The 12,805-nt window shown below is 34.5% G+C and overlaps 1 protein-coding gene across 1 annotated transcript; it reads right to left on the bottom strand.

Moving 5' to 3' along the window:
* Positions 1 to 418: 418 nt before the first annotated feature.
* Positions 419 to 11,908, bottom strand: LOC122611209 (PH, RCC1 and FYVE domains-containing protein 1-like). Its single transcript, XM_043784190.1, has 9 exons — positions 11,519 to 11,908; positions 10,089 to 10,175; positions 9,484 to 9,573; positions 9,257 to 9,343; positions 9,050 to 9,169; positions 6,133 to 8,235; positions 5,544 to 5,690; positions 1,712 to 2,211; positions 419 to 807 (listed from the first exon to the last, which is right to left on the bottom strand). Exons 1-9 carry the CDS (start codon positions 11,564 to 11,566, stop codon positions 648 to 650), a joined length of 3,342 nt encoding a protein of 1,113 aa, XP_043640125.1. The 5' UTR covers positions 11,567 to 11,908; the 3' UTR covers positions 419 to 647.
* Between the last annotated feature and the right edge of the window lie 897 nt (positions 11,909 to 12,805).

The following is a 12,805-nucleotide window of genomic DNA, read 5'->3' as shown; positions in this document are numbered from 1 at the left end:
TTGAATTAATATAAAATTATTTTTTAAGAAATATACAATCTACCATTTGACTAGAAAAAGAATATGAATTTTTAAACTTAAAACTTGAAAATTAAATTTTGAAGAACGATAGTTGAAATTCTTAATTGATTGAATGAAAAAATAGAATTTGAATACAAATAGATTTGACCTTGGAGAAATCAATAAGGGTTCGAATCTCACTTCGTAAATTTGTAGGAGTGGATTATTAGGGGGGAGGGGGGGGGGGGGGGGTTCGAGAGCCATGGGTTTCATCTCAGGTATGCGTGGTTCATGCATCGCATACTGCACAATTGAATATCACTGTGGTGTCTCAAATGCTAACTGTTAAACACTAACTACTAACTCACTGTTCAAAAAAAATGACGGAAATGAATATTTGTTAAATATTTAAAATTGATTTTCATGATAATAGATTGCTCTAAATAGATATAATCACATAAATAATTGAGTTTATGTACACTACAGCACAAGATACAGAAATTAAAACCATCTACCCATGAATCTATTTGGACCATCTAAATGTAAATCACAATAGAACCACGAATCAAAATTTGAAACCAGAAATATAAATTAGGTGAGAGATATGCCTGACCGCCTGCTACTCTGAAAAAAACATCCAGGTGATGCTAATATTGGCCAGGAGCTGTCAGAGACTCAGCAGATCTTCGGGCAGTCTGGGAAGAAACGGATGACTTATCCGACCCACGCACATTATATTTTTCATAAACCTTTTCACGGTTTTCTGACCACCAAGTCTCAGCTTGGTGCTCCCCGAATCTCCTTCGACTGCATATACAAGTATGTGCCAATACAAGTTATTACAACTATTTGACAAGTCTGGAAATATAGAGAGATTAAACTGGTATCTAGAATTATGTAACAATGTAATCTTTATTCATAAAAAAACAGAATCCAACAAGTGTCATTCATTAAAAAAAAAAAAGAAAAAAAAAACATATATGTTAATGCCAATGGAGAGGTAAAACATTAGGGCCTATGTGATAGTATGAACTCACATCCTCATCCTCCACAATCCATCAAAAATTTTACACGTATAATGCATGCGTAGTTGCATTAGAAGGCCTAAAGTAATATTTTTATTTTTTAATGAAATCTTTACGAACTAGAAATTCACGGTGGTCTCTCCCAATATACTAAAAAACGATATATCACAATCCCTAATCATAGTCACCTTAATTAAGGATATACGTCACTTGCCTCTTAATCATGGAAATACTATAAAAGCCTATTTTGAATATGTAAAAAACATCATTACCAAATTTACAGAAATATCTATGCACTATAAAACTGTACTCTGTCAAAAGTTATGCTTTATGACATGTACATTAAGCATTTGCCTTCACAAAGTTTTCGCAATTACTGCTTAATGCCTATTTTCACTTTTTCTAAATGTGAGTGGCACTTCCTACTTCCAACACCAATTGAAAGAATTCGATCCAGGGGTTTTTATTTTAGTTTACACCGTTACATCATTGACAAGTTTTTAAACTAAAACTATGCATTCGCCCATTCACATGACCAAATTTATTCTAGTCCAATTAAGGATATTTATAGCCTTAGGCTCTAGTTGCAACAAGGAGAATGATACATGGCAATGCAAAATGCACTGTTTCATGTATTGGGAAATACCTGAAAATTTCTTAATTAGTAAATCCAAAAACATATATACCTGAAGCGCACTCTTTTGAGATCTCTAGTTCCGTCACGTAGAGCCATGAGCGTTATGTACACACCAGGCTCATACTGTTCAATCCATTCATCCTGAACTTGATCAGGGGAATTATAGGTATTATTACTGTTAGACGCAGGATTTCTTGGTTTAAACCCATTATTATCCCCTTCTTGGGAAGACATGTTATCAGACAAATACTTGTTTCCCGGTTCAACCCCTGCTGCTCCACTGCCATTAAGAGATCTGGTATCTGAGTATCCGTCATTCCCATTGGAAATCGGTATTGGTTCTTTGGTTTCAGTGGACGTTTCAGTGGGGCTCAATGTTTCATTTATAGAAGCAGATGATATGTCCACTGGAGAGATTAGAAGATTTGATTTGTTGTCTCCATTTGTATCATCAGTATGAAGAATAGAACTGGCTTCCAGACCGTTTGGTATCTTAATGCTGTCAAGATCATAGGACCCCGGTGGCAATCTCTCTGCCATATCCTTTAGCTGCAAAATCGATGAATAGAACTTAATACATAGAAGAGACAAATCACATTTATCTGGATAAAGAATATTAGATTGACTAAACTCCCAGAATAGTTGAAAATGGTTTCCTGATATGACATTGTGTAATTATTAATGTGGGATTTTCTCTGAAAGTTTTCTTCTACATTGTGGGCTGATTTAGACAGAAAGGAGAAGAGAATTTCTACATCTATAAAGGGATTTGTTGCTGGGGCATTACTTATGAAACATTTAGTGAAATCAAACTTTCCTAAAATATTTATAAAAAAAAGGGGGGCGTTTGGTTCCCATAGAAATAACTAAATTCCATTCCAACAAATTACCATACACTCTGGTAACCAAACAGGCTAAGTATTTATGATTCATATAACAATGGTTATCTACCTCTCTATTAAAAGTAAAGGGGTTATTTTCCTAATAGCTTAGGTGTCATCAAATTGGCTCATTTCCACACTTTAGGCTTTCCTTTTGTTATATGAGTTTTTCTAAACGAAGCCCTAAGGGCTTTCGTTAAGATGCATTAAATAGTTATACACTTACCATAAAAATCAAGGGGTGTGCTTCTGATATGGAAATGTACAACCTTTTTATGCACGTTAAGTAAAGCCCTAAGGGCTTCATTTAGCATTTTCCTATTTATATATATGTTCTTAATATCCTTTATATTTATATACAAGAACTTACAAATAGATCCTTACCTAATCAAAACTCAAAATCAAATAAGAAATAAAAAAAACTCATACCTAACCTCAACACCTTCAGAGGTTTTCCTCCACAATATATTTTCATTCTACCATCATTTCCTTCAATTTGTCTAACCTTAATTTTCTATTTTCTATTCTTTTTATTTATAAACTATGTAATACTTATGAAAGGAGAAAAACTTTTATTTTATTTTTAAACGTTAGCTTTTATGGGTTAAGATTGGATCTTATTATATAGTACCATTTGTTAGCATTACTTTTTTTTTGGTGCTAGTCTTAATGTGAATCCTTGATTTTATTCTTATAATTAAAAAAAATGGGTCTTGCTAATGATACTCCTATGAGTTGTCATTAACGCGCATAAAATAGGTGTACTTTTACATAAAATTTAGGGAATAGACTTATGATACGGAAGGTACAACTTTCTTTTATGTATGCTCATGACAGCTCTTAGGGCTAATAGTTAGCATTTCCCTAAACAAAGTAATGGTTATTCTTGGAAGTCTTAATAAGGAGGATGCTACTAAAATGACAAGTCATTTAACTAATACGTTGGTTGACTTTAATACTGATATACTTCAACTTTTAATGCATCGCTCTGCCACATGCGTTAATGATATTATAAGCATTACATATGATAGTGATGTTGGTCTAATATCGATTGAAATCATGTAGAATACTCGGATTTGTGTCCAGGTAGACAAAGGAGGTTACACATGCTCCCGACACTTGTGAGTTTTTTATGCAATGACATAGATATTTCGCATTATGTTTGCTTCCATATTCTTTTGACTCAAATAGATCATCTTTTGTGTCAAACTGTTTTTATACATCTACTTTTGAAAATTTTCCCACTTTTGTAAATGGGTTAACATATACAACAAAATAAAGTTGGATTCTATCTTAATTGTTGTGATTATTTAAGGCGCAACAATTATCAGCGTTCAGGTATCAAGTAAAAACCTTTTCAGTCATCAAGTATATACCTGATGGAACGGGTCCAAAATCTAGTTATATTGAATTAATGAGCATCAAGATGCTAAAGTATATATGCAAAATATATTATACTAGTAGTAAATAAGATAATTCTATCAAGAATATGAAGGGAAAAACATATAATGCTAGTTTACTAAGTCAAAAAAAGAAGCTACATTAAAATGCCCTTTTATAAATAAATTACGATATTTGTAAGGAAAAGATATTCAGTTATCCACTTATTATATTTCCACATCATCTCTTGATTTTGTCATTCCAAAACTAAATATTAAAAATTACACATGTTAATAAGAATCTTAATATATATATATATATATACACACACATACGAGGGGTACCCGCACAATAAAGCAGCGGTAGCGGCGACGAGTGGTCAGTGGTGCGATAAAGGTGTTGTTATTAATGTAAAAGTAATTGATGTAAACGAGATAGTTTAGGTATTTTAAGGATTAAGTGATGTTTGTTGTAAATAATTTCGTTAGAGTATTACAAGTATATTAGGTAGAAATAATTAAATTAGTGAAAATAATAGTTTGAAACTTTGAATAGATAGAGTTGAAAAATATTTTAGGGATATTTTGGGTAGATGTAGTATGTGGGTTGAGAATGTATTGAAAGTTAAGGGTATTTTGGGTTTTTTAAAGATAGAAAGTTAAAAAGGAGGGGTAGTTTGTTTTATAAAGGAGTATAGATATAGGGGTGGCTTAAATTGAAAAACACCCCTTTCAAAAGACCAATTCTCAACCATACATTTTCTTTCCTTTCTCCCCTTTCACTTAGACATGTGTAATAAACACGGTAGCATTTTCGTAAATATTGACTCCTTTTATTTACTTTCACATGTGTTACACATGTGAATGTAAATAAAAAGTGTCACTATTTACGAAGATGCCACCGCGTCACATGTATAAGTGAAACGGGAGAAAATGATGACATGTAGAAAAATTAAAGGATAAGATTAGCAAAGATATTCAGTGAAGTCCACATGTCATCATCTTGTTGTTTTAGGAGGAATTTTAGGCTAATCTTAGGAGACTTTATCATAAAACTATCATATTTAAATTTTATTCCTTGTTAATGAGTCAACTGAGATTTTTATAACGATGACTAAAAATCAAATACTAAATAGTTAACATCAATGTGGAGGTTTAACAAAGAAATGTAATAGGAAATATGGTAATTTGTATAGCATCTCGTAATAGGAAATCAGTGAAGAAAAAAAAACTACTCTTTTGAAATCACATATGGTGAACACCAAGTTTGTCACCTATAAAATAGGTCAATTTGTTTGGATCTATTTCCAACCCCACCCTGTTTTCAAAACTTACCTTGCAAAAGCTTAACAAAACAACTTCACAAATCAGAACATCAACCACAAAAAGAATTCTGATTAGTAGAAGTTGGAAATTAACGTTTTGGCATGAAGACAGGTTCCATAACCGAAACGAACCAATAATTTTAACCATCATGAAGTAATCCAAGAAATCACCATTCTAAAATATAAATATAAAATACTCAAGAAAGTCTTGTTTTCAAAAATTCAAGTTGAGGAAATCCATGTTATAGCTTTATTTGACTCAAAAGGGAAAGATGTAATTCTTGACAAGAAGCTACCTGTCCTGTAAGAGATTTTATCACATCTTTTGCAGCTTTACATTTAGCAGATTCGTCAGCAGCTGATACCATTGCTTCCTGAGCTTGCTTTCTTGATTTTTTTAGCTCTGCTTCTTGAACTTCACATTGATGTCTGAGGCTTTCAACCTGAATAAGATCCGCATAAAAATCTTCATCACTTATAGACAATAGCATCTCAAAACAAAACCTTATACAACATAACAGGTCACAATTTCTGGTCATTCACTTATACATATGTCGATTTGAGTATATTTGATGTCTAACGGGCCAAACGGATGATTTGAAAAATATCACCTTATCAAAAAGGCCCAACAGGTTGAAAATTTCAAAGTGTATTTATTAAAAAAAGATCAAAAACATATTTTATTCAAATATTAGATTAATAGTAAAATAATAGCTTTTTAGATCACACTTTATACATCAAAAATTATCATTATCATTATTTGGCACAGAAAACATTTGGCAAAAAAGTGTGGTCAATCAACCAGCTTTGAGCAAAACTCATATTGACCCGTTACCCAAACTGCCCAACTTGCCACCCTAATGAAACCTAAGTTTTGGGATCTACCTGATCACGTAATTTAAGAATTTCTCGATTCAATAGATCATTGGTTTTCTTTAAGCTGTCAGCAACATTTTTGGAGAAAGAAAGTCCTGACGTTGTAGGAATGGGTGTTGCCGAACGTGGAGGGCTTGATTTCCTCGAGTAAGGCGATACTGACCTGGAACTAACAACAGACTGGGTGACAATCGGTTTTGGAACCATGTAACGGAAATCGCCACCAGTAGCCAACACAACATCTTTGAGTTGTAACAGCGAAGTAGCTTGAGAAGAGCGCCCTATACTAAATGCATCACCTTTCTTCCCTTGTCTAGCAGCTTTATTGTCCAACAACTTTATTAAATCCTGATTGGATGGTAACCCCGACTTTGCTAACCTCATTTCGGATTTATCTAATCTATCTTTGTTTTCACCAGAAAGACGAGGCATCACGTTCCGTCTGTTACTAACGCCAGCTTCTGCTAACTTATTCAATTTAACAAAACAGGAATCACACACACGGTGTAGTTTATTAGGATTTGGGGCTAATGCAGCCCGTAATGCTTTTCTTGAACTGCAGGAATGGCAGTGCACAAGCCCACAGTTGTAACAGTTGTGCCTTTTTCTAGTGAACCCAAAAGCCTGTCTACAAGATGCGCACTGAGACTGCTCGGTACCTGAAACCCATTTGTGAAGACATATTGCTGATGTATAATTTGACCCACAAGATATAAATTTAACATGTCGATCTTTTAAAGCTTCAACTAAAGTTGGTGCTTTACGGTCTTCGATATCTCCATGGCCTAATCTTCCATTAGCACCTTTCCCCCATGTGTAAACCTCATTTCTTGATGTCAAAACCGCCACATGGTATGCACCACAAGAAATTTCTTCAACTGGCTCACCAGATAATTTATCTTCTACTAAACATGGTAATTTTCCATCACATTGAGGGTTTCCAAGTTGACCGTAAACAGTGCTGCCCATGGTAAAAACATGTCGTGTTGTGGTCAAGCCTACAGTCAAACTGTGCCCACAAGCGACTTTGTGAAAATTGTAATCGATAAGTGATGGGACGCATGTAGGTTTGAGTCGAGGCTCTCTGTCTCCATGACCCAGACGGTTTTTGTCCCCGTCACCCCAAGTGAATAATTTTCCTGAAGAAACACCCGAACTGGAACGTGTTACAATTACTTCCACTACAGCAGCTGTATGCCACACACCACATGCAACAGCAATCGTCCTTAAGCCTAACAAAGATTCTACCTCCCTTGGGCACGAGACATTTTCCCGATCACCGTGACCCAAAACACCAAATGTCCCATCACCAAATGTAAAGAGCTGACCTGTTGATGTTATTAAAGCTGTATGCCATGGCCCACACGTGACTGATGCAACTTTTAGTCCCTCGAGTGGGTCAACGATTCTTTTAGGTATCCAGTGACTCACATTTGTACCATGCCCAAGCAGCCCAGCATTGTGGGTCCCATCTCCCCATGTGTAGAGCTCTCCAGACATCGTGACAGCACATGTGTGGAACTCGCCACAGGCAACAAAATCTACATTGCAAACGGCTAAAGACTCAACTAGACGAGGTTGGGTCACATCTTTTTCAAACCCATGACCGAGCCGGCCTCCTGATTCCTCACCCCAGGTGAATACTTCTCCTTGTTTAGTCACAAGTGCAGCGTGTCTCACTCCACATGCTATATGATTGACATCCAAAACGACATTGGATTCTAATGGTCTCGGTAGAAGCACATCAGCTCTCGTGATAAGAGGATTAGCGGTTCGGTCGGGGCCCAATTTGACAATATTATCACAGATTACCTCACCCCATATGTACACATCACCTAAAGCATCATAATCATCTTGGGCTGACCCGTGACTGGAAGTGCTAGGTTGGCTAGAGACACTAACCCGAAAAGCATCGGAACCAAATCCCTTCACTTGCATATTCGTTTGGTCAAAAGCTGCATTTGACTTTTCAAAACTAGTAGAACTTTCTGGACGGTAATTCATGGGAGACGTGTTTGAGGTTGAGCTGATAGAAGCGTCTGGGGAGCTGAGATCTGGTGGAGCACCAACGGAGCTATCACTTGCACTGTTTGATGTTAAATCTTTATTATCCTGGTAGCAATTGGTCAACACAACATAATGAGAATAAAAATGCAATAATTTTTAATAATGCCATATAAGAATGTGATATCCAATAACAAGTGATAATGTCAATTCTACTAGTTCTCTCAAACTTATTTATCGAGCTTTTGTTTCTACAAACAAGGACAACACCTATTCTAAACAGCAAATTTCAATTTAACATGATGGCATAACCAAAATCATTTACCAATCCGTCAAGGCATCAATAAATGGAGCGGTACCCATTACCAATGCAACTTGGGCCCACGTGTGAAGTTGAGAGACTTGGGTTCGATTCTTAGGGATTTCCAAATCATGTAGTATTAAGTGAAGACATTTCACCGGCATCAAAAACCTTGGGGAGGTCATGATGGGATTCCAATGTGGTTCCAGCAACACGGTGCCCTCCTTTACCTTTTTTTTTCAAAACCTAAGTCATTTAATATTTACCAGCAATAGTGACTACTATTGTAATAAACAGTATTATTTGTTACCAGCAATGTAACATAACCATTTTCCAATAGTTTGTAAAGTTGAAACACGGAAACATAAAAAGCTTAGATTAGGGTCTTAGACTTCTCCCAACAAATATATTTTTTTTTTTTGAACAGCAAATTCTTACATCTAATTTAATTTACTCTAAATCTCCAAATAATGCTCCGAAGGAGGCTCGAACCTCCGTGTACTCCAAAGAAGACTAAGCTTCTTACCACCCCACCAAAGTGGTGGTGGCTCCCAATAAACAATTTATATATTAAAAATGAGCTGCCATAAAAAAACAAAAATTTGCATGATTTAAACTTACTTCAACGTAGAGGCCTCCTTCACTCCACCCATCAATTTTGGAACGCCCTCCGTGTCCAGAGGAAATCAGTGCTTTGAGGCCTGCTATCCACACTTCAGCCTCAACTTTATCCTTGCAAATCTAGCACACAACAAACCATTTACAGAAAGAAAATGATGAGAACCTAATTGTGTTGAAAAAGCAGAGAGTGAAATAATAACTACTCACCAAATCAAGAGATCGTTTACCGTTGTTATATATCAGAGAAAATGAAAGATAATCCTTTTCAGGACGTAGATAACGCCGAAAGACAGCCTAGCAACAAATATCAAAGCTAATCATTATGTAAAAGATTTTATGGGAAATAAAACATGCATGAATGCCGCCATGCATAGAATTTAACGAAAATTTAGTAACATTCGGGATACTTAAGGATTCATATTATGAATACTTACGGTTCTTTGTCCAGGCACGATTCTAGAAACCAAGGCTAACTTCAGGCTACGTTCACCACTGCTGGAAATCCAAATTAAAGAAGATTCATCCTGCATAGATTTAGACATAAAGTCGTTAATAATCAACTTTCTAAATTGTCCCGTCAACTAGGAACAATAAATTACTTTGCGCCTTTGTGATTTGTCATATGGTAAGCTCGATGGATAGTTTGCTTACATACAACTGTGTAATCATGAACATTTTGCTTCTGAAACTGATTATGGTGAAGATATGTTATGCAAATTTACAAGTGCCTACTTGCTGATTGTATCCGAGTTATGTAGACATGTACATCAGTACAAAAAGTATAACCGCACCCAATGCAGAACATTCTAATATCATTAGCTTTTCATGCAAGTATGTTCCAAATATGATTATTGGCACAACAGTGAGTGGTTTGTAATAATATATACTTTTAGCAGGTGATGAACACGTTTTTCTTTACCGTACTCTTTTACCCAGAAAGAGGACACTATCTCAAGTTACAAGAAGCAAAACAAGAGAAGAAAGTGAAAACAGAACATATTCATGCCCGACTTAATTTAATACAAATTTGATAACTCACATGAGAAAGTCTAAATGGACAAAACTTGGGCTTCCCCTTGCGACCATATTTAAGTAACTGAGCGCCCTTCTTCAGAGCAATTAATGCCTGCAAATGACAAGCCCATTTAACAATTCAAATGATGGTTGCGATATCACATTATCATATAAACCATCCATCGAGTACAACAAACATTAAATTTCCCAGACTTGTAATGTCATTAGAATATTTACCGCATCATCACCTACATATGATTAGACGTATCACACACACACATTAAATATTTAGTATATATCTCATATGCAAAAGTTCCCAACAAAAAAAAGTTTAAAATCTAATGGACCTACAGAATTCCGCCTCATCCCAGTCCAAAAAACCATTCATCCAAAAAGTTAGTTATTTAACTATTGACTGGTAGTTAAATTAGGAACTCAAGTTTTGTGAAGTGGCCAGACCAACATACTTTCCTAAATCTCTTTCTATACAGAGTAACTTTTGTAACCTATACATACGCACAAGTTATATGGTAAGTTATTAATGAGATATAAGTTCCCACACCTCAAATATCTATTGTCCACTGACAGTTTCATGACGACTACTTCGCATATTCAATTATAGGCCAAAGCAATATCCATGACCGCGATTCTCTTGAATCTCAAAAAAATTGTGCATTTACTAATATATATAGGTATCTCAAGATGCATTATTTGTGAGTAATCGGGTTTGAAGATCGACCCTCAGGAAAGATCCTTGGATGAGCTGAATACACTACCTGCTTCAAGTGGAAACCTTGCTTTATATTCAGGATAATGCGGATAACTGGAAGTGACTAGTCTAGTCAATTCAAGTGGAACTTTGCTTTATATTCAGGCATACTTGTCTTGCTCAAGTTAAAATTTTAGTATATGATCATCTCATATTACAGTTTCCAGGAAATTCATGGCCTCTAGATACCCAGAAAGGTGATTATATGAGTGCGGAGGGCTGCTCGACTGCTTGTGACATGTTACCAACTCAAACAATCTCGAAGCCCAGAGTGTTACTGTTCCATCCTTAAACTGTGTTCTGACAGATTGTGATAATGTCTATCCTCTTTTGAGAAAGGTTTGAGCTTGGTGGAACTTGCTGTCTCCTTCCTCATTTTCTATCTCAGATATTCATCCAAGTCTAAAAAAACGCCACCCACCCCCCTCGAAAAACAACAGCTTTTCGACAATTGGGATTGATAGTATATTACTGGAGTCGAACCTACAAACTAATTTTTTTTTAAATGACCAAACTAATCTACATATATAACACATACATATACATATATACATATATATATATTTCCTTCCACATACTGTCCTTGGTGCTCATATCATACAGTAAAAGATCTCATCTTTATCCTGATATAAATAATTATAGATACAGATATAGATATATATATATATATATATATATATATATACCTGTTCAGTGTCGCGATTGGTATTATTGTAGCTAACAAGATCTGCCATTCCATGTGAGAGATTCACCGGACCACCACCAAACTTTGAAACAACGATAATTTCCGGTCATCATCCACAGCTTTCCGGTGATACACAACCATCAACCTACACCACTCAGATCTGTTTACAATCCTCCTTACAGTTCCTTTTTTATTATTATTATTTTCTGTTTAAGTTAACTTTTAAATATTTTCAGTTGTTGTCTAAATGAAGTATCTTTCCGGTGAGAAATGACAGCGGCTCTGCCGTGTGCGGGGAGAAAAGATGCCGGAATTAAGGGGGGGTGAAGTAAAAGAGAGTCAAAGGATGGGGATGAATGGGAGAATGTGTTGAATGAAAGAATTTTCAGTTTCTTTGTTTGTGTTTGGCGGAGTAAATGAATGTTATTACAACTGTATTTAATTTAGTTTTTAACTTTTTTAAACTATATTTTTATTCTTTAACTTTAATTTTAATATATTTAACTAGTTTCCCATCACATCCGATAAACGGGTAGATTTGGGTAGATTTAAAACATATGTTTTGTAATTTCATTTAATATGTTTTGGGATTTTATGATAAATTATATAACTTTATCAAATTATAAAGATAACATATGTAATGATTATATAATAGTATGTTCAATAAGAATAAATTTATTTTAGCTGATTTTTATACAAATATAATATTGATAATATTTTTTCGGATTTAAAATAATTAAAGAACTAAACGATATAAAAAAGAGTTTCAGTGTTAACAAAGTTAATAAAGATATTTAATAAGATGTTGCATGTATAAGAAAGTTATTTAAAATGTTTGAAGTAAATCATAGATTTATAAAATAAATGCAAATAAATTGTTACAATTTATGTATCAAATATACGAAATTAGACAAATAGATATGTAAATGATGTATTCATGTAAACATATAGGGACGAGCAAAAACCGAACCGAAAACCAAAAAAACCATGAAAACCGAAAAATCCGAGCCGAGAAAAACCGAAAACCAAAAAAACCAATGACTTTTGGTTTTGGTAATCTAAAACCGAAAGTTATGGTACGATTTTGGTTTCTAATGAAAAACCGAACCATAAAAACCGAACCAAACGAAAAATATATATTGTTTACTCTATTTTATACTTATATGATTTTATTACTAACTTTTGGTAAATAAGTTAATATATTTATATTTTTAGGTTTATACAATAATATCATTTATATTGTTTTGAAGACTAGTTGAAAATTATATGGTGTAATCATAAAGTATAA

The sequence above is a fragment of the Erigeron canadensis genome, chromosome 8 (genome assembly GCF_010389155.1).
Source record: "Erigeron canadensis isolate Cc75 chromosome 8, C_canadensis_v1, whole genome shotgun sequence".
In the NCBI taxonomy this organism is placed as follows: domain Eukaryota; kingdom Viridiplantae; phylum Streptophyta; class Magnoliopsida; order Asterales; family Asteraceae; genus Erigeron; species Erigeron canadensis.
This window is presented reverse-complemented; position numbering and strand designations above follow the sequence as displayed.

Bases quoted from the DNA above. Each gene is read 5' to 3' on its own strand.
- LOC122611209 (XM_043784190.1), bottom strand. From the start codon at position 11,566: ATGGCAGATCTTGTTAGCTACAATAATACCAATCGCGACACTGAACAG. The intron at 10,176-11,518 runs GTATATATATAT...TGTCATTTGCAG, and splicing joins CCAATCGCGACACTGAACAG to GCATTAATTGCTCTGAAGAA. The intron at 5,691-6,132 runs GTAGATCCCAAA...GATCTTATTCAG, and splicing joins TTCTTAAATTACGTGATCAG to GTTGAAAGCCTCAGACATCA.